At 37.3% G+C, this 27,297-nt stretch overlaps 5 protein-coding genes across 6 annotated transcripts; 2 read left to right on the forward strand and 3 right to left on the reverse strand.

Moving 5' to 3' along the window:
- The first annotated feature begins 1,072 nt into the window (after nucleotides 1-1,072).
- Nucleotides 1,073-6,552, forward strand: LOC137743349 (putative serine/threonine-protein kinase WNK4). The gene is made up of 7 exons (XM_068483226.2): nucleotides 1,073-1,904; nucleotides 3,250-3,515; nucleotides 3,804-4,027; nucleotides 4,111-4,268; nucleotides 4,346-4,655; nucleotides 4,746-5,066; nucleotides 5,717-6,552. The coding sequence occupies exons 1-7, from the start codon at nucleotides 1,845-1,847 to the stop codon at nucleotides 6,136-6,138; spliced, it is 1,761 nt and encodes a 586-aa protein (XP_068339327.2). The 5' UTR covers nucleotides 1,073-1,844; the 3' UTR covers nucleotides 6,139-6,552.
- Nucleotides 6,553-13,431: 6,879 nt separating this feature from the next.
- Nucleotides 13,432-14,736, reverse strand: LOC137742586 (transcription repressor OFP4). Its single transcript, XM_068482496.2, has one exon. It carries the CDS (start codon nucleotides 14,649-14,651, stop codon nucleotides 13,509-13,511), a length of 1,143 nt encoding a protein of 380 aa, XP_068338597.1. The 5' UTR covers nucleotides 14,652-14,736; the 3' UTR covers nucleotides 13,432-13,508.
- Nucleotides 14,737-18,086: 3,350 nt separating this feature from the next.
- LOC137741575 (transcription repressor OFP17-like) lies at nucleotides 18,087-18,700 on the forward strand. The gene has a single exon (XM_068481268.2). It carries the CDS (start codon nucleotides 18,087-18,089, stop codon nucleotides 18,642-18,644), a length of 558 nt encoding a protein of 185 aa, XP_068337369.2. The 3' UTR covers nucleotides 18,645-18,700.
- A 618-nt stretch (nucleotides 18,701-19,318) lies between these two features.
- On the reverse strand, nucleotides 19,319-21,456 carry LOC137741383 (protein GRAVITROPIC IN THE LIGHT 1-like). Of its 2 annotated transcripts, none has more exons than XM_068481102.2 (2): nucleotides 21,232-21,456; nucleotides 19,319-20,819 (listed from the first exon to the last, which is right to left on the reverse strand). In XM_068481102.2, the coding sequence occupies exon 2, from the start codon at nucleotides 20,810-20,812 to the stop codon at nucleotides 19,487-19,489; it is 1,326 nt and encodes a 441-aa protein (XP_068337203.2). In that variant the 5' UTR covers nucleotides 20,813-20,819; nucleotides 21,232-21,456; the 3' UTR covers nucleotides 19,319-19,486. The 2 variants fall into 2 exon arrangements, with proteins under 2 accessions (XP_068337203.2, XP_088535164.1); XM_088679038.1 differs by having other exon boundaries at nucleotides 19,319-20,815; nucleotides 21,232-21,357.
- Nucleotides 21,457-24,314: 2,858 nt separating this feature from the next.
- LOC148692690 (uncharacterized) lies at nucleotides 24,315-27,172 on the reverse strand. The gene is made up of 2 exons (XM_088680479.1): nucleotides 26,101-27,172; nucleotides 24,315-25,135 (listed from the first exon to the last, which is right to left on the reverse strand). The coding sequence occupies exons 1-2, from the start codon at nucleotides 26,380-26,382 to the stop codon at nucleotides 24,452-24,454; spliced, it is 966 nt and encodes a 321-aa protein (XP_088536605.1). The 5' UTR covers nucleotides 26,383-27,172; the 3' UTR covers nucleotides 24,315-24,451.
- Between the last annotated feature and the right edge of the window lie 125 nt (nucleotides 27,173-27,297).

Genomic DNA, 27,297 nt, shown 5'->3' on the forward strand with positions numbered 1-27,297 from the left:
TGTAAGCTTGGTTGTCGTATCCGTGTGATATTACGGATCATGTTGTGTCAAATTCGTTGTTTTAACAAGTGATCTAATAACGACTTGATTCGTTAATAGATCATGTCGTTTTGTGTTAGATTAATAGGTCATGCAAGAAATTCTCATGTCTAATGTCGAGATTTGACAAATGATATTTCATCGGATTCTTAACGAGTGACCCGATAACCATCTGACATGTCAATGGGTTCTTAATGGGTTATTCGATAACGACCCAACTTGTTAACATGTTGACCTAAAATCCATTATTTTTATGTTATTTCATGTCGAATTAACGAATTGTGTAAAAAATTGACAGCCTTACATGCATGTAACATAACCAAACGGAATTTCAAACTACAAAATGCTAAAAAAGCGTAAGCATTTGACGCAATAAAACAACCCAAACAGTCCCTATGGAGTTGCCACCACCACCTCTTGTCACACATGGACCACTCTCACACTGTCATACATAACCGGATCTCCTCCGGATCCAAATAAACTGAGCTTAATGATTAAAAGATATGGACAATTGAATTTTGATCCAACGGCTATAATTATTATAACTCTAAAGGATATCCTGTTTGTAATCGTTTGATCAAATTTCAACGGTTCGAATTATTTTTTCAAGAAACTCGGTTTATTTGGGAGGGGATCCGGTTCCCTGTCATACATCTCTTCCTGTTTAGTGTACTACTGGTGTAGTGTTTTGCCTCTCTTCTATATTTATAGCTTTTACTTCTTCTCTTCCAACACGTTAACATGTTAACCTAAAACTTGTTATTTTTGTATTATTTCGTGTCAAATTAACGAGTCGTGTAAAACATTGACAACCATGCATGTAACATTTCCAACGGAATTTCAAACTACAAAATGCAAAAAAAGCCAAAGCATTTGACGCAATAAAAACAAGGGAACTTTAACGAAAAGCTCTTGGTATTGTTTATTTTAACGAAAAACCATATTTTTACGTTAAAAAATCAATTCTGGTATTATTCACTTTACTCTTTATTTTATCTTTATCTTTAAAACTCAAAATTTTCAAACCATTTTTATAGTTTTCTTGAAAACAACCCAAACAGTCACTGGCGAGTTGGCACCGCCACCACCTCCCGTCACACGGGGACCACACTCACGCATCTCTTCCTGTTCAGTTTCCCTGTTCTATATTTACAGCTTTTACTTCTCTCGCTTCACTTGAAAACTCAATTGCCTTGCCCACAAACAACAACAGCAACATCCCACAAAAGTGCTTTTACAACTTGGATTCCTCCCCTTTCCCACAAATGGTACCAACAAAGTGTAGCCACAGATTCTTCAAGTTTCGTACCCCATCTTCCACTACACCACAATCTCTCTGATTCTTCAAAACTTTTGACAATTTCTCAAACTGCCCCTCCCAAAAACCCACCAACCATTCCCTACTCCTCAATTCCCCACACAAACACAACTCTCCCTTTCCAAGTTTCAAACTTTCTTTCCATTTGCCTCTGAAATTTGACATCTTTTTAAAACCCAAGTCCCAAATGGTTGCCAACAAGTACGAGGGGGCCTCTCGCGCCGTGGTAGTGGGTTTGGGTTGGATTATGCTGAGGATTGACTACTCGAGGCTCTTCTGGCTCTTGTTTGGTGTCTTCTCTTATGAAAACCACGAGGGAAAGCCTCGGATTTGATTTCCCAAATTTCCCATTTAATTTTCCCACCACACCCTTTTGATAATTTTTAGCAACCTTTAATTTGTTTCTAGTAATCACCTGCTCTCTGGTTTGTTCATCAAGCAAAACAAACAACGTTTGCTTGGAAGTCAGTAGCTGGAATCCTCGAACATGTCGATGGCAGACAAGACTGGCTATGTTGAAATGGATCCTACTGCGAGATATGGTCGGGTATGTAATACTAATATGCATGTTACCATTAATTTTTTTTTCTAGAGACTATTTTTTTTGAAATTTTGGACCTTACCCAGTTGCCGGAATTGATTGTTTTTGTGGTGGCTCAAAGTGTACTACTTGCTTATACTTTTTTTTCCCCATAAATTATGATGTTTAAGTTCCATTTATATATGTGTGTGTGTATATATATATATTAAAGTTGGTTACTATTTGTTTCTTGAAATTATTTAATTAAATGAATTTTGAGAACTATCTGAAAAACCATGGAAATGCTTAAACTTTGGAATCTCAGATCATCAGATATTTGAGTTTGATCAAATGGTTGGTGAGCATGGATTTATTGCTCGCCATGAGTAGGTGATCAATATTGTATTGTATGTGTGTGTATGCATGCATGCATGTATGTTCTTGTACACAAGTAGAATAACATTAAGTCTGGTTATAGAGTTTAGATAGTTTTGAAGGATGGAATAGTTTATTTGGTCAATCTTGTTTACTGGGTGAGTCATTGTCTAATTCATCATTAAGTACTTTAGTTTAAGCTGGAGTATTCGCCATCCGGGTGATCCCGATGACCTTGAACCCTAACCCATTAGTTTTTTTTATTTTTTTATTTTATTTTATTTTTTATGACAGTTGGTGTAAAGAAAGATTGTTAATTTAATACAAGATGCTAATTCTTCTCTTAAATAATATTGGTTTTCAATTCTGTGAGCTCTTTGGACTTGGATTGATGGTGCTTGTTACGAGTTGGAGAAAATTTGGGAAATAAATTTGATTGTTTAATTTGGTGCCTCATTAGTTTAGATGTAAAACAAGGGTGGTGCTATCCACACACCAATTTTTACCCCTCACACACCCCTCTCAATTTCTGGCCATCGGATTGAAAGAACCAAAGAAGATCAATGGACAAAAATTAACAAGGGTGTGTTGGAAGTAAAAGGGGGTGTGGGAATAGCACTCCCCTAAAACAAAATCAAAAGGATTTCTTGGCCAGCAAGCATCTTGGTCGAAGTTTTATTCAGTTGTGCTTATGCTATCTATATTATCTCGTAAGGGACAACCTTGTAATACCATTAGAGTGAGAACTTCAAATCTGATTATTCTCCGAATGGTACTCTTTAACTAAAAGTCAGTTCCTGACTCCTGAGCATATGGTTAATTATGGATTCAAGAGTAATTAACCATATGTTGATAATTTCAGTGATAATAATAGTCGATGGAAATTAATAGAATGTTGAGTCAATTAATTTGTTCTGGTTTATGTATGGAAATAAATAAACGGAAATGATATTTTCGATTGCTTTTTGAAGTGACAATAGTATTTTCTTCGTGTTAGTTTGAAGAAGTTCTTGGCAAAGGAGCAATGAAAACAGTGTACAAGGCAATTGATGAGCTGCTTGGGATGGAGGTGGCATGGAATCAGGTAAAACTTAACCAAGTTCTTCGCTCACCAGAGGATTTGCAACGGCTTTACTCAGAAGTTCACCTCCTCAGCACCCTCAACCACGACTCCATAATTCGGTTCTACACCTCCTGGATCGACATTGAGCACAGAACTTTTAACTTCATTACCGAAATGTTCACATCGGGGACGCTAAGAGAGTAATCTTCTTTCCAACTCTAGTATTGCTAACTCTAGTTCCTCAACTTGCATATCTTTTGAACTAGGTAAAACACTGGAAAATGGAGAAAATGTGACATTAGACCCTAATTGTAGCCTCTTCCCTCCAAAGTCGTTTCTTCATTAAATCTATATTAATGAGAAGGACAATGTGATCAACAGATTGGGAACCGTTATCCTTGATACTAATTCTTAAGCATGAAATAGGATTCCTTATTCAATGCATTTGGCTCAATGTATTGATAAACTACTCTATCTTTCATATGCAGGTATAGGAAGAAATATAATCAGGTAGACATCCGAGCCATAAAGAACTGGGCCCGCCAGATCCTTCGGGGTCTTGTATATCTGCATGGACATGATCCTCCAGTGGTCCATAGAGATCTTAAGTGTGACAACATCTTTGTTAATGGGCACCTTGGGCAAGTCAAAATTGGTGATTTAGGGCTTGCAGCAATTCTCCGTGGTTCCCAATCTGCTCACAGTGTCATAGGTACTCGTTTATCTCCATTATTAGCGCATAAATTCTGGCACTTATTTCCACTGGAAGATAATTATCTGTCTCTATACTTTTAGGCACTCCAGAGTTCATGGCACCAGAACTATACGACGAAAATTACAACGAACTAGTCGATGTCTATTCATTTGGCATGTGTGTATTAGAGATGCTTACATCTGAATACCCATATAGTGAGTGTGTCAACCCTGCACAAATCTACAAGAAAGTGACAGCGGTAAGGTGAAGTTTCGTAGTCAAGATTAATAGGTATCAGTGAACAGAACCTTACCCCTTGTCACTGTTTTTCTTCAGGGGAAGCTTCCAGGAGCATTCTACCGGATTGAAGACTTGGAAGCACAGCGATTTGTTGGCAAATGCTTGGTAAATGCTTCAAAGAGATTATCAGCTAAAGAATTATTACTTGATCCATTTCTCGACTGTGGTAAAGATGAATCATTGCCTTTGGGAAAGCTTGGACGCCCAAAGCCATTTTTAAACGACAAGGAAATGGAGAAGCTGCAATTGAGTGATCATCCAACCAGGACTGACATGACAATCACGGGGAAGCTAAATTCTGAAGATGATACCATCTTTCTCAAAGTTCAGATTGCTGATAAAGACGGTACTATTTAACTTCCTCTGGCTGTTGTTGTCGCTCAAGTGAACTCGAGATTCAAATGGTGAACGTTTCTTCAACTGTTTTCTCATGCAGGTTCTCTTAGGAACATATATTTTCCTTTTGACGTATTAAACGATACACCATTTGATGTTGCAACGGAAATGGTCAAGGAATTGGAGATCACTGATTGGGAGCCATTTGAAATTGCTAATATGATTGAAGGGGAGATATCTGCTCTGGTACCAGATTGGAAACCTGAAGCCTACCACACATTTAAGTATCAAGATGATGACAAAAATGGACCTCACCGTCCTTCTGACTCTCACTGCTACTCATCATCTCGCTCGTCATTATCTGGCTTGATCAATTCTCAGGGCATTAATGGAATAACAAGTGGCTGCGATTCACTCCAAGGTATGATTCATAGAACTCACTAAGTTAATTTGCACTGTGACTACTCACTATTATTTTTGGGCCTTTTACACCTTGAACTTAAAAGTCTAATGGCTTGACTTTAGCCGTCTTTTTCTGTATGCTAGTCTTTCCTAGAAGAACATTGCCTATGGAGGCTAGTTGTAGTCCATTAGAGATCAAGGGGGCTAGTTGCAGGCCTGTTCCATTTCTTATAACACGTCCTTGGTGAATAAAGGATTTAATCTGGAGTCTATAAATATGTCAAGAAACTTTACCGAACTGACCAGAACATAAATCACATGATAATATCAACTTTGCAATAGATATGCCCTCCAGCTGAGGCTGATTTTGGGCATATCAGAATATGTCTAAACTGCGACTAAATCAACTTTTGGCTTCGAAAGTAGCCTGTAGTTGGATGAAGGCTTGAACATTGGGATGGGTGTTTTGAGTGTGGGTCGGTTGACTATTGTTGTGTGCTACTCCTGAAGTCTGATCCACGTACATATATGATGCATTTCTAACAAGTTTTATAGGCCAGGCCTTTAGGGCTGCATTTTCCTGCTAAAAGTACTGACACGGGGATTAAGCAAAGCCCCGTCTTAAGATTTTGAGTCTTACATTTTAATTGCAAATGATTGTGGTTGCAGATGATTTGCCTGACGAGACCAGCTCACAAAGCTCATCACATTTGGTAACATCTCCCAATGTAAGTTTCATTTCTGCCAATGAGCATGGGACTAAGATGTTCCCCACAGGAGGAGACAAACATCCCATATCAAAATGTCACAAGTCCACAAGGTTTTGTCCTGAAGAAACACGCAATGCTGGGAAGTCTATAGCGAAAAAATATTTCGAGAGATGCAAAGCTTTTCTAGCATCTGGTTCAAAGGATAAAAGGATCATGGATAGCCAAAAATTGATGAGGAATAGGTCATTAGGAGACACAAGAAGCCAACTACTACACCGGTCTGTGGTTGAAGAGGTGAATAGGAAGCGCTTGTTTAAGACGGTGGGAGCTGTGGAAACTATTGGGTTTCAAGCGCCTTGTGAGATTTCAAAGAAGTTGTAGAACCCATTAGCTGTTGTTTGTTTTGTTATACAAGAACCACAAGAAATGAGAATGGTAAATTACGCCAGTTACTTTTTACATTTCTCATGAGCAGTAAACTCAGTAAGGGAGGAATGGAAATTTTATTTCCCAATCTGGAGATACAAGAAATGACAGTTTACTGTCTTGATTGCTCCCGATATGGCGGGAATAGTTGTCAAGCCACAAGCAAGGACAAGGTTATACGAATGAATTTGTGGACCACTTCAAGAATCTAGTGACTTGTATGTTGTAAAAAATTTTGTGCAGAAGGATTGTAATTATGCTTCCGTAATGTCTTCTATATCAGGATAAATGCTTAGTCTGTTAGTTTCTTAAATGTGTTGATGCCCTTTTCTTTTAGTGTTTTCCATAAAAAAAATCCTATTTAGTTTAGTCCTGACAACTGATAACGTTAATGAAAAACACTTGACGAATCAAACTATAGACACAGAATTTCGTCACCTATAGTACTGTGACTGTTGGGTCTAGATCAGGTGTTCTAAAATGGAGTTTTGAGGGATGTATGGAAAAGTAAAGTGCATGACAATACGTGATTGGTTTGCGATACTGCCACAACTAGTATCCCGATGCAGGTAAGTTTCTCTCATTTGGAAGGAACTCAGTCCTAACCTTTACAGCTAGCAGGCTGCAAGTGCACATATGCCATTTTGCATTATAAGATGATGGTGAACACAGCAACTGATGTGTTTTTTGTGTGAGTAGTCCCTGCCTGTATTATCTAATTCACAGTAAACACAGAGACTGATGTGTTTTAGGTACGGGTTGTTTGGATGGGAACTTACACAAACTACTTGGATCCATAATGTTGAATTATTGAAGATAGGGTTTGGTAAGGTAGCTGGTTTAGGAAATGTTTCTTGATGGATGTGTTTTGCTAATTTTGGATATGTGAAGGCTGTAGACTTGTTGATATATGCAAAATCCAAACAGTCTTTACCCGGGAATCCTGGGTTGCACATTTTTTGTGGGTTTGATGAATAAGAGTTTGATCATGTTCTAACTCACGAGTCCTTCTACCATACATCAATGCGTATAATATTACCTTTTAAATGGTTCGTGTCTATCTGTTTAATTCGTTTGAATTATTGAACATACATATATCCTTTGAATTCATCAATGCATGCCATACATTGTACTCCAAAAATTTTGCCAACTTCATGCCTATTCACATAACTTTGTTAGTTTTTGTCCATTGATCTTCTTTAATTCATTCGATACAACGGCTGAATGCTAAGAGGGACGTGTGAGAGATAAAATTAGGTGTGTGGATAGGACCACCCTTTCAAATATTGTAATGATTGGTCCCGTGTAAAATAAGGCCATGCCCTTATAATTAACTCCATTCCAAAATTACATGATTAAGATTTTTTCATGCAACTATAATTAGGCATCCAATTGGAGTAGGCAATGAGTTGTAGTGATGAGAGAATTAGGTAGCAATAGCATGCTGTAATTGTTTGATAAATCATCATATACTTACCGCCCCATATCATGTTTTTAGTGAATCCTATGAAATGAACTCTTACAATACGAAAAAGAAATATTTAGCCAATACTTCTTCAACGAGTTATTAGGAGTAAAAAATTTGAACTTAAAACGTCTTCTAATATTAAAATAAAAAAAAGATGTGTTATTCATACACCCTATTTTACTTCTCATACATTCCTTGATAATTTTTGTCCGTTGATCTTCTTCAATTCATCCGATCCGATGACAGAAAATTAAAAAGATATGTGAGAAGTAAAATAGGATGTGTGGATTCACATTCCTAAAAAGATACTAGAAATTGTTTGAGTTGAAAGTAACAAGGGCCAAAGGGCAACCTACTTTTTGAAAAAGGGTCGATCAAGCGTGAGATCATGGGATTCATTCCCGGAGATGATTATGATGGTCCTCCAATGAGATTTATTTCCTGAATTTTCTCTGTGGTCCTAATTGGATTTTTTTCGCCCAGTTTTCAAATCTGGTACTTCTTTGTTCCTTGGTCCTCTTGCATGTTACGATGTGTCCAAATTCGTTATCTTGTCATGTAAGGTTTGCTTGTCATACTGCACAGTCGCAATGGTTAGAAATACCTTCTTTCTCAAAGTATGTATTATTGAGTGATTGTATTGTAAAATCACGAGTTAGATCTTGCATATGATTTAATGAATCTTTGCACGGGTGAAATTTTGTATAGAATTCACACGAGTAAATTCGATGTAGCATTGTAGCCGGACCCAAAAAATAAAGAGAACCAATATTTGACAAAGTTATTTTCTCGCTCCTAGCTAGCTAAGAGTGATTAGCAATCTAATGACTTCATATGTGGGTCGACTAGTTTTCCAAAAAGAGGAATGCTATCTACTTTTTCTTTGCCTTCCCCTATTTATTTTTTCCACTCATCACTTGAGATGTATATTTACTAACAAATTAAATTACATAATTAATGCATTAAAAGTGTAAATTCTAATTTTCGACCTTAAAAACATGAATTATGTACTTTAGTTTGTTAGTAGAATACACGTATCAAGTGATGAATGAAAAAGGTAAATAGGGAAAGGCAAATGAGGAAGGTAGCTAGCATTCTTCTTCCGAAAATGCTCTTTAGGTTATGCTAGGTTAATAATTCAATTTCATTCTAGTATTACCAAAAGGTGAGTGCTAGCAATCTTCTCACTTACATTCTCATTTAAACCTTCTCACTTTTCTTCATACTATTACTACGTGTGTTACACTAGCACACAAAGCTAAACATTTAATAATCTTAAATGTCGTATCAACTTATACATCTTTTTTAATTTATCATATGAACTAAAATTTTAAGCAATTTGTCATATCAATTTTCCAAAATCATTAATTTGTCATCTCACTCTAACTCTGTTATGTTTTCCATCCAAAATAAGCTACGTAGCATGCACACTTATTTACAAGGTTATTTTGGACATTTCAACTCCCCACTCCCTTTCAAGATTATTTCTAAAATTTCAAAGTTATTTCAGACATTTCAGCTGTGACATCCCACATGGCCTAGGGGAGTGATCCTTATATGTATATTCTCATCCCTACCTAGCACGAGGCCTTTTGGGAGCTCACTAGTTTCGGATTCCATGGGAACTCCAAAGTTAAGCGAGTAGCGCACAAGAGCACTCCCATGATGGGTGACCCACTCGAAAGTTCTCGTGTGAGTTTCTAGAAACAAAACCGTGAGGGCGTGGTCGGGGCCCAAAGCGGACAATATGGTGCTACGGTGGTGGAGTGGCCCGAGTTGTGGTGGGAGTTCGGGCTGGGATGTGACAATTTGGGGGGTGGATTGTGACATCCCACATCACCCAGGGGAGTGATCCTTATATGTATATTCTCATCCCTACCTAGCACAAGGCCTTTTGGAAGCTCACTAGCTTCGGGTTCCCCTTTTGGGAGCTCACTAGTTTCGGATTCCATGGGAACTCCAAAGTTAAGCGAGTAGCGCACAAGAGCACTCCCATGATGGGTGACCCACTCGAAAGTTCTTGTGTGAGTTTCTAGAAACAAAACCGTGAGGGCGTGGTCGGGGCCCAAAGCGGACAATATGGTGCTACGGTGGTGGAGTGGCCCGAGTTGTGGTGGGAGTTCGGGCTGGGATGTGACAATTTGGGGGGTGGATTGTGACATCCCACATCACCCAGGGGAGTGATCCTTATATGTATATTCTCATCCCTACCTAGCACAAGGCCTTTTGGAAGCTCACTAGCTTCGGGTTCCCCTTTTGGGAGCTCACTAGTTTCGGATTCCATGGGAACTCCAAAGTTAAGCGAGTAGCGCACAAGAGCACTCCCATGATGGGTGACCCACTCGAAAGTTCTCGTGTGAGTTTCTAGAAACAAAACCGTAAGGGCGTGGTCGGGGCCCAAAGCGGACAATATGGTGCTACGGTGGTGGAGTGGCCCGAGTTGTGGTGGGAGTTCGGGCTGGGATGTGACAATTTGGGGGGTGGATTGTGACATCCCACATCACCCAGGGGAGTGATCCTTATATGTATATTCTCATCCCTACCTAGCACAAGGCCTTTTGGAAGCTCACTAGCTTCGGGTTCCATGGGAACTCCAAAGTTAAGCGAGTAGCGCGCGAGAGCGCTCCCATGATAGGTGACCCACTGGGAAGTTCTCGTGTGAGTTCCTAGAAACAAAACCGTGAGGGCGTGGTCGGGGCCCAAAGCGGACAATATCGTGCTATGGTGGTGGAGCGGCCCGGGTTGTGGTGGGAGCCCGGGCTAGGATGTGACATCAGCTCCCTTTTTTTAATATACATGAATGACCACGTTAAATTCTCAAAACTTGGAATTAGTTAAATTCATGTTAGTGAACCTAATGTCATTTTTAGTAGTTGACAATAAGTTTTTGAAACAAACCCGACATGTTCTTTTTACCAGCCAAAAATTTTTTGTTCGTACAAAAGAAAAGTAGAGAACTTGTAAATATGAGGTCAAAATTCCTAAACCAATTTATTCCCACCCCATATCTATGAAAATGTCTCAAAAGTCCAAAATGACCCTGAACACAAGTCATGTGCAATGTGCATTGTACATGATTTCTTTTGGATGGAAAATTTAAGTAGGTGAGATGACAAATTAATGATTTCAGAAAATTAATATAACAAATTGCTTAAAAATTTAGTTCATATGACAAATTAAAAAAATGTATAAGTTCATACGACATTTCAAAAAATTTCCCTTGTATTAACAACAACAAAGTCTTTTCTCACTAAGTAGGGTTGATTATATGAATCCTAGAACGTCATTTCCTTATATTAACAAAGGAATAAAAATAGTGGGACTTTGACATGGTTATATTTTAGGTTTAAGTGCTAGTGGAGTACATATGGCATGCAAAGAAGTGAGAAGGTAAGTGAGAAATTCACCATACATGCGCAGATAAGAAATTTACTTTTATAAATTGATAATACTAAGAAGATCAAAATTTTAAATTAAATTTGCAGATCAAATAATGTGTAACCAAGAGGAAATATGCACGTTAATCAATACTTAAATAATAATTTAATCATAAACCACTATATTATTTGATTTATAAATTTAATCTCCTTAGCGTTATTTTTTATAAATATATACCATTTTTACAAATAAAATGTAAACTTTTTTATTTATTTTTATCCATGAAGCCATATATTTATTTCAAAGATTCATAATAATTCAGTCTTTGGTGAAACATTGGTGGTTCTAAATTCCCTCCAGATCTCTCACACCAAAGCCACACAATCAATTAAGTTGGGCTCTTGAAATTTGATTCAACGGCTAAAATTATTGTAACTTTTAAAGGGGTCCCTGTTTGTAGCCGTTGGATTGAATTTCAAGAACCCGGATTAATTGATTGTGTGATTTTGGTGGAAGGGGATCTCTTCCAGTAGTCCTCGACCTCGATCTCCTCTGTCATCAAGAAAACAGCACAGTAACTACGGAAATTAGGTTGAATTTATATCAACCCCTCGTACTATATGCTTAATTGTGTGTCAAAATCAACAAGTCAAATGCATTCGGAATGATGAGTCCTCTTGCCATTTCCACCTAAACCGTTCATATATAAGCCATAGGGACCTGCCACACAATTGCAACTTAATGAGCAGTAACTGGTGGTCTGCATCACTCCTGCATTGCCCGCGGTTGGTGGTATGGCATGTAGCCATGTGGAAACCCTAGCTGTCACAAGTCTTGTGCGTTGTGACAACGTAGAACATTGTTACTCTATCCACATGTTACGTCATTAAACTATTAATTTAAAATTGCTACTTAGTATGAATATATGTGCATCTAAATATACAAGTTCTTTGAAGTCGCCCTTTAACCTTTATTCTTATGGAAAGGAGATGCTAATAACCCCAGAAGACAGAGAAAACTTCAACCAGACTTCTCTATCACGTAAGAAGTTGAATAGTATGTATTGTTCGATTAACGGTTGTCATGTGTTATAATATATTAATTATTAATAAACACATAGAAAGGTTTCAGCATGATGATATATTTAACCCGTTACATGGCAAGATAGTCTATGCAGATATACAGTTCCATGACAACCACGTTGTTTAAGACTTTCATTTAGTTCAATTTTTCAATATGTACAAAATAATATATACAGAAAAGTTTTCTCATCTGGCTATTGTACAGTTTCTTTCCTTTGGATTACACTACTGCAACTCATGATCTGGTACCAACTAGTTGAGCTTGTTTCCAGAAACAAAACCTTGGGGAACAGCAATCTTTCTCAAAATTATCCAGACAAGAACCAAGCCAAAGCCCTCAAACAGGAATATATGTTTATACTCTTTTGACATGGTAAGGCCTACCATTTTTCATGACGTTCGGACATTCAACTTTAACATTATGTCAAAACACTGTAGTTAAATTGAAACAATTAATAGTCTAGTAAACTGTGGACAGAGTTAGATGTGGCCTTTCATTCCTTAGGGAGTGAGAAGACTAAGGAGAAAGGGTGGGTGGCCCCTTTGTTTTGAGGTACCGCCGTTGTCACAGAGCATGGGAAGGACGAGCGGCACCGTTCTTAGTAGTAATGTGCCGGCGCAAGCGGTTCTCCTTAAGATATTCCCCAAAGCGGAATTCGTGCTTTACCTTTTGTAGGATCTTAGTAGGAAGAACCATTGTATGAGAGGCATCATCTAAGTGAATGAAAAAAAAAAAATAGCCAATCTACTTTGATCCACTTTTTGTTTTGTAAAAAATTCGTTATTAGTTCATTTTTTTGGCATATTAGTAGTGGGCACAATATAGACGATAAGGGAACACAAAATTGTGGTCTATATAGAGATTTTGTTTTTTTTTTTAAGAAAATCTTGACGGTACGAGGGAAATTTTATTAATAACCAAAAAAGAGGTACACCTAGTAAGAGAGGACCTAAACCTAACCTCTCATAATACAAGAAAGAAGGATAAAAAAATTGTGGGACATAATCCTTACCTTTCTGGAAACAAAACAAAAAAAAAAAAAAAAAAAAAAAAAAAAAAACAAGGAAAAGAGGTGGTGACATAAAACATAATTACCCCTCTAAGGTCAAACCTAAAGGTCTAAACTTGCAAAATAGAGCAATCCACATCATAAGGTAAAGAAGATCAAATGACAAAAATTAATAAAGGGTGTGCAAAAATGTGTGTGGATATAGTTAAATATTACCTTGCTCAAAATCAGTGAATCCAGTTCTTTCAACAAACAATACATGCATGCAGCTTTTTTGAGGTATCAAGATATTTTCTTAGAAACCCAGAAGTCAGAAAGTAGCCATCATAATTTAATTAAGATTATATACATGCATTGGCATTTAACAATCTAAGACAGTGAAAAATGTTACATTTTGATGCGAGCCATGTCAAACCAGATTTGCTCAAAGGCCTTGACAATGAGTTCATGATATTCCTTTGAGTTGAGTGAGAGATAGCAAGCAAGAAGCTCTTCCAAATCCTTAGCTGCCCTGATATTGTTCTCCACAATCATCTCCATCATTGAATGCCTGAAGTCCCTCTGTGGATCAACTGAGGACTTCACAACGGCAAAACTCTCTGAAAGGTGCCTGTTCTTCGACTTCAAGCACGACGATGGTGATGATGGCACACTCTTTCTACCACATGGCTGAGTTTTCTTCTTGCTTCCAAGTCTTGGAGAGTTGCCTCTAAGTCTTATGCCCGTTGAACTGGCAGAAGACCTTCGAACCAAATTCCGGGCAACTTTCCTTTGGTTACCCTTCCGAATGCTTTCCTCCTTGACAATTTTGACAGTGAGAGACCTTTGTCCTTGTATTTCCTTCACTTTTGATGAACTTCTCTTGAACTTGGTGGCCTCATCAAATTTCAGTGGCTTTGTCAAAATTGGAGGAAGCTCTACCTCTGAGATCAGATCAGAATCAAACCCATCAGGCTTCTGATCATGGATTTTTCTTGTCGAGCCTTCATTTTTCATGTCAGCAAATTTCAGGTCACATTCAAATTCTGATGGGATTAATTCGTGAAAGTCAGGCTCGCTAGAACTCTCACTAGAAGAGCCAAAGTAATCGGGAGACTGAATATTTCTGTGGTGCTCATCAGTCCAAACCGAATTAATCTGAGCATGACAGTTGCAATTTGATGAGGACTTTGAGACAGATTTGTTAGGAGAAGGCTTGTAAACAGCTTTTCTTTCGGATCTTCTGGTGGATAATCTTCTGGGGTTTTCAGGAAAATGTGTGTCTGAGGCTTTTGGGTGGATAGGTGAATTGGAGAACTTGTTTTCTATGTTGGGTTGTGTAGAGAAGTAATAGGAGTATCTTCTTGTTTGAGAAAGGTGGGATTTTTGGGGTGGTGAGAATTTATTTGAGGTTAGTTTCTTCTGATCGGTGGAGTGATGATGGTGCTGGGAGGTGTTGTGGTTTTTGTTTCTGGTGCTGCTCATGTCTTTGAGCTTGTAAAACCAAGCATTTGGGATCATGTCTGAAAATCTGAACTTGTAATTCCCCATCAAGAATGAAACAGCTAGCTCCTCCCTCCCTCTCTCTCTCTCTCTCTCTCTCTCTCTCTCTCACAGACTCGTGTGTGTGTGTGTGTATGGCTCTCACTCTTAAAAGAGCTGAATGTTATGGTCTATATCGAAGGTTGAAATTGGGGTCCAGTACTAGAAAAATTTAGTACGAAAGCAACAGGTTACATGTAAAATGAAAATAAAATTAGCAAATGATCATCTACCATAGTGGTGGAAATGAGTATTGCCCTTGTACTACGGTGTGGATTCGAATCCCATTATCTCTCTTATCTAACAAATCTTTCGTTTGACAAAAATACAAAAAAAATTAGTTCTTCATTGCTATAGCTAGTGAAAAGTTAAGTTCTAACAAAGAGAAACATGCACTTTTATGTAAAGAGTTTTATATTTAGCCCTAACTAGGGTTAATTGTTTGGATTGTATTACTTGGCACAGTCCAATTAGTTCACTGTTTATGCATGGTGATCTCTTGCAAACACCAAGCAATGATCGTTGTGATTAGGTAGTGCATCTTAAGCTTGAAGGAATCTAATTTCTATATTATTTATACATAGAATATATGATACGATATCGTTTTTACTTTTTACCATAAACAATGAAGAATATAATTAGAGCTTGATTTATTTGATGCTTTCTGGCTCCTGCATATATATACCCCAAGTGCGTTGTTGTCCCCTTCTTTTAAATTTTATCTCATCTGGATCCTCCTCCTTTTGTTTACCTAAAGCAGCCAACATTAATCATGATTTTAGTAACAGCCAAGACCCATCTGTCTACCAAGTGCTGTATATCTTCCCATAATTCCTTGCTTTACAAATGATGATATTCCATGCCTTTTCCAAAGTGCTTAATTTCCACAAGGCCCGCAGGCTCTTAAAGCCAAGGCTGGATAACCTCTGGTTGCTAGTTATGGCATAATTGTTTTCAGTATTAAAACATATAAAAAATTATTGTATGATATTGAAATACTGTGATACGATAATATCTACTCTACTTACCTAATATAAAATAGTAAAACAGCATGGATAAGCTACGAGTTTATACTATAGGATACCATGTCAATCCAATATAATTATAATACTGATACTGATACAATATCAATCCAATATAAATATGTTCAGTTGCTCACGCTTCATGAGTTATTTCTTACAGTGTTTATGTTTGTGGAGGAGCTCACAGTAGACTAACGTTAACGGTAAGAATATGGACTCGGTGTTGGCGATTGACCTAGTTCTACGTTTGAGCATTAAATCTTCTTCTCGTCCTTGGTTTAGACTAATGCTTCAATCTCTTCTTTACACACTAGGGACCGCAAGCAGACTAATTGATAGATATGGATTGATACTGAACCTCATATATTACAAGAGAGAATGTTTAGAATAAATTGCCAATTGATAGCCAATTGATAAGAGAAGAGACTTTGCATGTTCTTATAAGTGGTTGAGCTATTTTATATATTGCCAATTGGTTTTATGGTGGAATCCAACTTTTTTTACGATGTAGAGCAGGTTATTCTATGTGTGAAAAACAATGGTCACATGTGCTCCCCGTCACTCGAGTTGTGTTGTCCACATGTTAAGCTCGAAAATTCACCACATGTGAGAGATGGGCATTTGAGAATGAATCCCGAATTGATGAGAGGAAGAACGTTGCATTTACTTATAAGTAATTGGACTGCTTCTCATATCGCCCAATTGATTTTATGGTGAAACCTAACTTTTTTCAAAGAAGAAGGGTGATGGATTTCATATATACATATGTGACATAAAGCCTAACGTTACATTAAAGAAAAGACCTAACAACTAGCATGATATCGACTCATACGTGAACAGTAAATGTGCTGAAAATGAATATGTGAGCATTGGGATATTAAACGATGGAGACAATGAAATAGGAACAAAGAGACTTTGTGACAAGTGACATTAGATCAAGACAGAGATATGTAAACAAGTCCCGACAGACAAATAAACATTATTTTCATCCCCAAAATTGTAAGATAAGTTTTTCCTTCATGTCAAATCCTCTCGATTTGAAAAATTATTTACGTATAAATTCAACATACTTGGAATATAATTGTTAATCCATTCTTATCCAACCCTAAAATACCAAATGAGATTGTAAGAAATCATTCATACTTGTCTGTAAATTGTGCAAATCACAGTTTTATACGTACTGATATACATAAACATGTTAATAAAAACACAAACATGAAAGTTTACACACTCGCATTAAACTACGGTTAGTTTGTTACTCCCTACATGTCAAAAATCATCAAAGTAATTTCCGTACAGACCAAGAAAAACAGAAAACAATCGGGACCAGGAGGATGAATGGTCCCAAATTTTGAAGAATGAGACACCTCTCGACAAACCATTCTACTATTTCTTTTGCTTTTTCTTTCCCTATTGTCGTGGGTTTGTTAATAGGCCCGTAAAATAGGTCAGATCTAGCCCATCTCAATTATTAGTCCTCAAAGGTCCAAGTTTACCCGGCCATCATTTCAGCCCATTGGATTAGTTGGGCTAGACAGGACCATGCTAACACTAGGCACCCTACTATTGGTAGCCAATAATATTTTTATTTTTGTGTTAGTTTTTTAAATTGGTTTAGGTTACCTTTTTGTCCATTAATTTTTTACAGCGACATTCATACTCTATTTTGTTAAAACAATTCATAAGTTCAAATCTCGAATAAAAGCAGAAAAAGAACTTATCGTTGAGCAAAATATAGTTACTCTTATCAAACAAGATCATGTAAAATTTGATACACACAAGTGCTTTGCTCTTTGCTCTCTAATTTTCTCACAAACTTTCATAGGGATTAGAGTCTATCTCCGTCTCTTTTTCTCAAATGTTGAGATAAAAATTTCAGATGTAAAAATTATATTTACATCTTATTTATATTTTGGTGAAAAATGAGTACGATTTTTTTAAGATTTTAAAGAGATGAGTTAACGACTCACTACTAATTACACTGATATTATCTCCAACTTTACATATTATCACCTACATAGCACGATATGTGTTCCATATCCTCATATACACCTTCGACTAAAGATCGCTCTTAAAATTTCAAGGTCCAAAGACCACGCGTTAACCCAGCTGTTGACATTGACACCCGCTTACGAACTTTGGGGTTTACTTCATTTCCTAATTTCATGGTATCCCACTTACTTTGACTCCAATACGTGAACCCCATCAACATTATTTATCACCCAATTAAGAGAAAGCACAGAACTCTCTCTCTCTCTCTCTCTCTCTCTCTCTCTCTCTCTCTCTCTCTATATATATATATATATATGTTACACCAAACGATATTGCAACAGCAAAACTCTTAAAAGCGATAAAAAGCAGCAAAGTCACCATCCTGCACTATCCCTAGCTTCAATCACACTGCTTTTATCAATCATTAGCTATGAAGTTGAAAGCATCAGTTGCCTTGAGATCCAAGCTACTCAAACCATGCAGAAATTTCCTACAAATCTTCAGATTCAAGCTCAAAAAACCATTCTTTTTAAGAGCTCTTCGTCTCCGTCGATCTCCTTACACCCAAGTTAAAGAGGATAAAAAGTCTCTGAAGAAGAAGAGTCGGATAACTTTGTTCCTATCATCTTTCTGTTCAACCAGGAAACCGAAAGGAATGGACAGACTAGCAGCGCTCAAGAGCTTCTCTGAAAGAGGGGGTGACAGAAATGGAATACTGCACTATCCGTCACCTGTCACACCGGCGGCTATGACCGGAGGAAGGGCGGGGGTTTCTGGTAATGACGATGTGCAAGATGCGTGCAGGAGTTTTGAGAACTATTTGGTGGAGATGATCATTGAGGAAGGGAAAGTGGGGGACTTGATGGATGTGGAAGAGCTTCTGTATTGCTGGAAGAACCTCAAGTGCCCTGTTTTCATTGATTTGGTTGGGAGATTCTATGGGGAGCTTTGCAAGGACTTGTTTTCTCCTACCAGTGATGAAAGTTAGTGTGATTTTGCAAAAATTGAATTCTTTGTCTTAAATGCCAAGTCATATTTTTTTTATTTTTTTTATAATACTAGGTGTAAGTGCAAAAAAATGATTCATTTTATCATGCTTCTTTGCTCCACTAGGCATAAAATCCTCTAAATGGGAAACAATTTGATGACAGAGTTAGGTGTAAATTTTGGGAATGGAAATGGGATCTTGAAATGTTAAATCTAAAACAATCATCGCTAATGTCATGTTTGCTTACTTAAAATGACGAGAATTATGAATCGAGAAACTAGGGAACATGGGAGAGAAGGAATGAAAATAAGATCTTGATTTTACAGGTATTGGATTACCGATCTCATAGTAGGAGCCACATGTTTTTCGATTCTGTACGAGATATCAAACACGTGAAATGTCAAAAACCGAAACAATTCCAATACACGTGTTCATAAACACATGAAAAGTCAAGAATCGAAATAGTTCCATTCCAATCCAAGTAAACGAGGGAGATTTCAGCGTATCAGGGAGATTTCAGCGTATCAGGTACACGTTACGGGACACAAAATGTCATAATACAAGTGATTGCCGAACAAGCAATGTGTTTCCCAAGTTGGAGAACAAGGGCCATGATTAAATTGTGGAAAGAAACATTAACCAGATTCATGCAATCTACTACATTCATATAGATCTATCAAAATTCAAAACTTGAAATTTGGAAATTTCATACTCATATGGATCTACCTTGTATTCCCCAACAAGTGCTCTTGACTAATTTAACTATTAACATTTTCATAACAGAAGTTAGGTTCAGTTGAATTACCAGTTAGCCGGTAAACTGTAAACATTACCAAGCGACGTTACATTTTTGATTTCGAAACATACACCCGAGACCTCACAATTGTCTCTCCAACTCTAAATCCGGGCACAACCATAAACTCCACCTGTTGTTCACCCCAGACAGCTGCACCTTCCCCGTCTTCCTCCACGGACTCCATATGGATATCCGAGAATTTACTTCCTCTTTCGACAGCAAACATTTTTGCTTCAGAATCTATCGAAGGTGCAATGCCACGCAACACCCAAACCGACCTTGCCATTCTCGCGAATATTTGGTAGAATGAAGTCCTCGGATGCTTGCCACTCAATACAAGAGTCCTGTGATCCAGATGGCCAAAAAACTTGGCTTCCATTGTTGGATGAACAACTAAGAGATACTTTTCTCCACAGAATCTTGCAAAATCGGAATCTGGGTTCTCCATCAGGGCATCGATTGGGTCATCATATCTCATAATACCATCCACATTATGAGATTTCAATGACATTCCATAAAACATTCTCCCAGCAATGTAGGCTTCAAATGCATATTTTTTGTGGGCCCTTTTTGAATACACAGCTTCCACTTCCACTGTCTTTGCCGCAAGATCCAAATCCCAGCCTGAAGCTCTCATCAAGCTAATTAACGGCTTTGCAAAATCGTGAATGGATTTCGATGCAGCTCTGAAAGCATCCTGAAATGTTGCAACGTTCCACACCCTTACATTCTTCCTCTGCAAACTTGCCTGCCTTACCTTTTCAGCCAGTGCCACATTCACCGAATCCAAATCCCTGAGCTCTTTTTGCAAGCAGAGTATATCAGAGTTCTTAACTTCCATTTGAAACTTCAACTCGTCCAGTAGCTTCTCATTCAGTTCAACTTTCTTCTTCAGGATATCTGAACGAGAGGGATCAGACTTCAACTTTATACATTGCTTCTCCTTATATGCGCGCTTCATCTTACAGAGCGCTTCAAGCTCAGTCATAAATTGTTCGTCCGCAGCTACAATCTTCTTCGGGTTATAGGGCAAATGAGCTTGCTGAAGCTGAACGTAAGCTAATTTCAGAGCTGAAACAATGTCAAACAACTTGGATAACTCTGCATCCCCACACTTATCGCTTGCTCTATTTACTTCCACAGGCTGGGGGTGGATCTTCACCCCATCACACTCCGTCTCCTCTGTCACATTGCTGCTATCCTCACCCAAATGTGCATTACTAATGTTGGGGTTGTCGGGTTGATGGTTATGATCCGGGTTCTCGGACGAAAACACGCCAATGGATCTCAACTTGCAAACTTTGGCAAACTTGGAGACAATATCAGTTATGTTTGAGGAGGGTTTAAGGGGTTTGGCAGTAGCAAATTCCATTTCCTTCCTTAAAAGGTTCAAAAACCCTAATCAGAAACTAATACTGCATATCCAAACAACAATTTCACTAAAAGCACTTTTGGTTCCACAGAATTAAAAAAAACACCAATCTGATATATAACTTGTCCCTCAAATTGGGCAGAGCAAACCCATGAAACCTGGCGTAGAAAATGCCCACTAACAAAATAGTATACTCTACAAAAACCCCAGCAGCCAGCAGAATTGCAAAAGCACTTTTGACTTTGTGGATCAAAAACCCCAAATCAAACCAAACCCAGACACCAAAAGTTCAACAGGAACAAGCCCAAAAGCCCTTTTACAAAACCCAAAAGCCAGAAATCAACAGAAGCGATTCTACAGCAGAAGCAGGGCACATGCAAAACAAGAACAACAGCATTTGGAGTTCACAAGAAACTTACAAGCCAGCAAGTGAAGCAGCTAGACGACGGCGTTTTGGCGAAGAGCTATCTCCTTGTTCTGCATTCTCCAATGTCCGGTCTCAGCGAAAAATGGGTTTTGGTGGAGATGCCAATGTAATCATATTTTAACATTTTCATACCAGTACAAATTTTTTTATTTTTTTTTCAGAAATTGTTTGGAAAAATGTGAGGTCTATAAAATTTGGTGATTTTTTAAATTAATATTATTAATTTTTCTGAGAAATGTGCTAAAACCCAGACCGCGAATCTCTATGGCTTCTGAATGACCTCCCGTCACCACTTTGAAATTCCTGCATTTTTTACTTTTTCTGCTTTTTTTTTTTTGGAATTTAAATTTAAATTGTTTTTTAGTGTTTAATTTTTGGGATTTTTTCAGAGAAAGAAGCGCACGTAGTTACCAGCAGAAAGTTAATTGTAAAAAAAAAAAAAAAAAGAGGATCGCACGCGAGTTTCTTTTAACTTCTGTGTCAGAGTCTCCGAGAGATTCAGAGCGTTGACGCGCATCCCGATATCTGCTCTGTAATTTTACTGCTGGTTTTGTGATTTCCAGTTTGAATCTCCACCGTTGAAATACATGCTGTGGAATGTGGAATCGCAACTGAAAAAGTAATTTATACACAAAATTTTGAAAACTAAATGATATGAAAGTTGAGAGCAACTCCAGCGTTGGAGCCCTCCCCCCTGGCAATACACTATTCAATCCACCTAATGAACAGTAACTGCCCTTAATGAACAGTAAGTAGCCCTGGCAATAGAATTTGCATCTCCACCGTTACACTTCAATAGCCCTGGCAATAGGCAATAAAATATTAGTATTTTTTTTTATTATAAAATAATACAAAATAATTTTAATTGTAATATCGGATAAGATTTTTAATCGTTCTCGGTGCGCCACGTGTCATTATCCGAAGTATTATTAAATAATACAAAAGAATACAATTATTGGTGATGGATTTCTGATAAGATTATTAACCAATCACGTCGCGCCACGTGTCATAATCGGTTCACAATCTTTGAGGATAGATTTCCATCAGATTTTTAACGAATGACGACATGCCACGTGTCATAATCCGTTCACAATCTTTGAGGATAGATTTCCATCAGATTTGTAACGAATGACGGCATGCCACGTGGCATTATGCAGAACCTAATCATTTCTGAATCCTCTATATAATCCACCATCCATCCTCACAAATCTCACACCAAAATTCTCAAGATCTCTATCGTTATTCATAGTTTCTGCTTCCTTATTCACAAAAATTTGTATCATTATTCATAGTTTCTGTTTCTTTCTTTCAATGTCGTCTTCTTCTTCCTCAAGGATGATGTGGGAATACAATCAGGAAGAGGAAGAATTGTTTAACGAATCTGAAGCAATCTTCAATCACCAGAGGGTAAGAAATGAGAGGGAAGAGGATGAGGAGCGTCAAATGAGAAATGACGAAGTAAGAAGGGGCAGAGCCTCACATTCCCGTCGAGTCATCCAAGCTGCGGCTCAGATCTGCAGGCCCAGCCGTTCCGGAAACCTTGATAGAAGCAGGCAACGACGAGGTATGGAACTCTTGGATGATTATTTTGTTCCTAATAGTGCATTCCCTGATACGTACTTTAGACGTCGTTTTAGAATGGAACGACATTTGTTCAACAAAATCATGATTGCTGTTTGCAACCATGATTCTTATTTTGTGCAAAAAAAAGATGCTTTTGGTGCTATGGGTCTACTGCCTGAGCAAAAAATTACTGCTGCCTTGCGGATGCTTGCATATGGAGCATCTGCAGACCAAGTGGATGAGATAACGAGGATGGGGCAATCAACCATTCTTGAGTCCCTGATGAGGTTTTGCGGAGCAATCGAATCTATCTACACCGCTGAGTACCTCCGCAAACCTACACACATGGACTTGGAGCGGCTGTTGAAGAAGGCGGAGATGCGTGGCTTTCCGGGGATGATTGGAAGCATTGATTGTATGCACTGGACGTGGAAAAACTGTCCAAGTGCATGGCAAGGCGCTTACGGGGACAGAAAAGGAGCAAAAAGTATCATTCTGGAGGCGGTGGCATCTTTTGATACATGGATTTGGCACGCCTTTTTCGGGGTCCCGGGAGCTCAAAATGACATCAACGTCCTTGCCCAATCCCCAGTGTTCAACGATGTCTTGCAAGGAAATGCACCAAAAGTTACGTATGAGGTCAACGGACGTATGTACGACGGGCCATACTACCTAGCTGACGGCATCTACCCGCGCTGGTCAACCTTTGTCAAAACAGTGCCACGTCCACGGAGTGCAAAGGAAAAACACTTTGCAAGCTGTCAAGAGGGGTGCAGGAAGGATGTAGAGCGTTGTTTCGGTATCCTCCAAGCTCGCTGGGCGATCGTCAGGGGTGCTGCCAGATTGTTTGATGTAGAGTCGCTTCGATCCATCATGATGACGTGCATCATTCTTCATAACATGATTGTGGAAGATGAGTACGATTATGAAGCCGTTGATGAATATGAGCCAGACCCGATGAACAATTCAAGAACACGTATATATTGTGCTCATGACGCCACCGATGAGCCCGTGCAACATGAGCCATTACAAAGGGATGGACGTTACAATGAAAGACTCATTCAACGATATACTGCATTTCAAATGCCAGACATGCACAATGCCCGACAAATTGACTTGATAGAGCACCAGTGGGCATTGAAACAAGCTGAAGATAATTAAGTTCATTTAGTGTGTTTTTTTTTAATTTGGTATGTTTATGTTATTTTATTTGGTGTGTTTTATTATTTGGTATGTTTAAGTAATTTTTTTATGTTTATGTTTATGTAATTCTTAGTATATGTAATTCTTAGTATGTTTATGTTTATGTTTATGTTTATGTAATTTTGTTATGTTTATGTTTATGTAATTCTTAGTATGTTTTATGTTTATGTTTATGTTTATGTAATTTTGTTATGTTTATGTTTATGTAATTCTTAGTATGTTTATGTTTATGTTTATGTAAAGGACTTTTAATTAGAACGATGGACTTTTAATTATTTTATACAAGGACTTTTAATTTGAACAATGGACTTTTAATAAATAACTTACCAAATTAATTTGAATAAATATTCAAGAAATTGGAAACAACATAAATAATACAAACAATAAATAATAAATTACAACCCAAAGTGATTGGAAAATTATGGGCTCCGATTACAAAAAGTACTTTATTCATCATCACTTAACCAATTTGTGGTGCTAGGATGATCTTCTGTTGCGGTGCTAGAACCACCTTGGCTTGCTATTGCTTCTCTTGCACGCCTCCTTCGCACAACGTCCGCTTTCTCTGATTTCCAAAAAAATTTAGAATTTGGAGACTTCCCTTCTAAAGACATGTTCATAATCTCACGATCTTGTTGAGCCCGTCTTTCTTCTCTAACATGTTCCCTTTCTTGCCTAAGTAGCTCTCTTTCTCTCTCATTAGCATAAAATTCTCTCTCAACAGCTGCTTGTTTTGATGCCTCTCTAGCCTTTTCAGCCTCATCTTTCGCCAGGTCCCTTGCCAAAGTCAATTCACCTTGGCGAGTAAGTTCTTCCATGAACTTTGCATAATCGTTCTTGGAAGCACTACCTTTTCTCTTTGAAGCCTTCTTACCTTGAGGCCTAATTGGAAAACGGGTCGAACCCGACGCGCGTTCAGGGAGGGGCGTTTCGGGCACTTCTTCTGCATCATCTTCATGAACATGATCGGGTGTAGAGTGTAGAGGGGTGCTGTTCATGTGCACTTCTGGACCGACTGGCACAACTCTAAATTTAGGACAATCTTTGACAATATTCCAACATTCCCACCGGTTGAATGATTTATTTTTGCTTTTGGTTTTGGCAGCGTACCAAGCTTGTGCTTGAAGTTCCTACACAATAAAAATAAGTAACAAATAAATAAGTAACTAGGAAATACATACATATATATATATATATAAGTAACAAATAAATAATTTTAATGAAAATAAGTAACTAGCAAATATATACATATATATATAAGTAACAAATAAATAATTATAATGAAAATAAGTAACTAGCAAATATATACATACATATATATATATATATATATATATATATATATAAGTAACAAATATAATGAAAATAAGTAAGAAGGCTTCAAGTTTAGTAAATAATGAAAATAAGTAACAAATAAATAATTTTAATGAAAATAAGTAACTAGCAAATATATACATATATATATATATAAGTAACAAATAAATAATTATAATGAAAATAAGTAACTAGCAAATATATACATACATACATATATATATATATATATATATATATATATATATATAAGTAACAAATATAATGAAAATAAGTAAGAAGGCTTCAAGTTTAGTAAATAATGAAAATAAGTAACAAATAAATAATTATAATGAAAATAACTAACTAGCAAATATATACATATATATATAAGTAACAAATATAATGAAAATAAGTAAGAAGGCTTCAAGTTTAGTAAATAATGAAAATAAGTAACAAATAAATAATTATAATGAAAATAACTAACTAGCAAATATATACATATATATATAAGTAACAAATATAATGAAAATAACTAAGAAGGCTTCAAGTTTAGTAAATAATGAAAATAAGTAACAAATAAATAATTATAATGAAAATAACTAACTAGCAAATATATACATATATATATAAGTAACAAATATATATATATATATATATATATATATGTCATTTTAATCATAACATGGGGCTAGAGTTCCAAGTTTAGTAAATAAATAATACAAACAAACAAATAAATAAATAATACAAACAACATAATTATAATGTAACAAATAAGTAACAATAAATAATAAATTGTTACCTGATCCGAGTAATTTTCCCCACTTCGAATATTATTACTAGCTTGTGCCAAAGCGTCTCTCCACGTACTAAACGATTGGCTAAGTAATTTCCAACGACTGGACATCGATTCTTTGGTTCTTTTCCCACCAATTTTCTCAAGAAAACTGGTATGAATAAGACTCCACATTTCTCGCAACTGCATCTCATTACCCGTAAGCGAACTATGAGTAACTTCAACCCAGCTAGTACACAACGCAACATCTTCAATAAGCGACCAATTCGTACCTGCACCAGTGGTCATTTTGTTGAAAAAAAATGGATTCAAACTTTGAGACAAAGAAAGGAATGTGATTGAAAGTAGTTGAGAAAATATGAAATTGTTGTGTAAGGTAGATGATAATGAGAAGGTATTTATAGAAAAGTAAAAACAATTTTTTTTAGAATTTTTTTCAGATTTTTCAGATATTTTTTTGAATTTTTTTGAATTTTTTTGAATTTTTTACATTTTTTTTAAAATTTTTATTCAATTAATTAATCTCTGCCGTTGGATATAAAAAAATTTGAATTCCAACGCTCCAGATTGTGCCACGTGTCACAACGGTAACTTTTCAGATTTTTTAAACTATTTTTTCATTTATTTTTTAATTTATAAAGCATTTTAATATCCACCGTTGATCTCAGATCGAACGGTGGATATTAAATCTGACATTTTTTTTTTTTTTTACCGTTGAGATCTAACGGTCCACATTAAGTGATCGTTAGGATCTAACGTACCGTGGGAAGCCACGTGGCTTCCCAACGGTAACTGACAAAAGCTTTTTTTTTCTGATTATTGTGTCGGGACGCGCCCCCACGCGCGGGTGGGGTGCACGCGCCTGACACAAAAAAAATTAAATAATACGCTGACGCCACCCTGGCGTCAGCATGGCGTCATCCTCAGCTCGGGCTCAAGGCCTGGCAATCCCTCACGGGCCTGGCCCTCGGGCCTCCCCCATCCCCCGGCCTGCCTCACGCTGGAGGCCATCCACCGGCCCTCGGGCCTTTGTTCTGGAGACTGTCCCCCGAGCAAAAAGCTACGGTGGGAATGCTCTGATGATTGACGTGTTTATGCTTATTAGTGGCACATTATTTAGTTTGCAAATTTAATCATTAAATTTGGTCTCTCTAGTATTATCCCAACTGAAATATAAGACACGATGGACATATCACAAACGTT

The sequence above is a fragment of the Pyrus communis genome, chromosome 11 (genome assembly GCF_041283825.1).
Source record: "Pyrus communis isolate YQ-2024b chromosome 11, ASM4128382v1, whole genome shotgun sequence".
Lineage (NCBI taxonomy): Eukaryota > Viridiplantae > Streptophyta > Magnoliopsida > Rosales > Rosaceae > Pyrus > Pyrus communis.

Bases quoted from the DNA above. Each gene is read 5' to 3' on its own strand.
- LOC137743349 (XM_068483226.2), top strand. From the start codon at position 1,845: ATGTCGATGGCAGACAAGACTGGCTATGTTGAAATGGATCCTACTGCG. The intron at 4,028-4,110 runs GTACTCGTTTAT...CTATACTTTTAG, and splicing joins ATCTGCTCACAGTGTCATAG to GCACTCCAGAGTTCATGGCA. The intron at 4,656-4,745 runs GTACTATTTAAC...TTTCTCATGCAG, and splicing joins TCAGATTGCTGATAAAGACG to GTTCTCTTAGGAACATATAT.
- LOC137742586 (XM_068482496.2), bottom strand. From the start codon at position 14,651: ATGGGGAATTACAAGTTCAGATTTTCAGACATGATCCCAAATGCTTGG.
- LOC137741575 (XM_068481268.2), top strand. From the start codon at position 18,087: ATGAAGTTGAAAGCATCAGTTGCCTTGAGATCCAAGCTACTCAAACCA.
- LOC137741383 (XM_068481102.2), bottom strand. From the start codon at position 20,812: ATGGAATTTGCTACTGCCAAACCCCTTAAACCCTCCTCAAACATAACT.
- LOC148692690 (XM_088680479.1), bottom strand. From the start codon at position 26,382: ATGACCACTGGTGCAGGTACGAATTGGTCGCTTATTGAAGATGTTGCG. The intron at 25,136-26,100 runs GTAACAATTTAT...TTTATTGTGTAG, and splicing joins GGGAAAATTACTCGGATCAG to GAACTTCAAGCACAAGCTTG.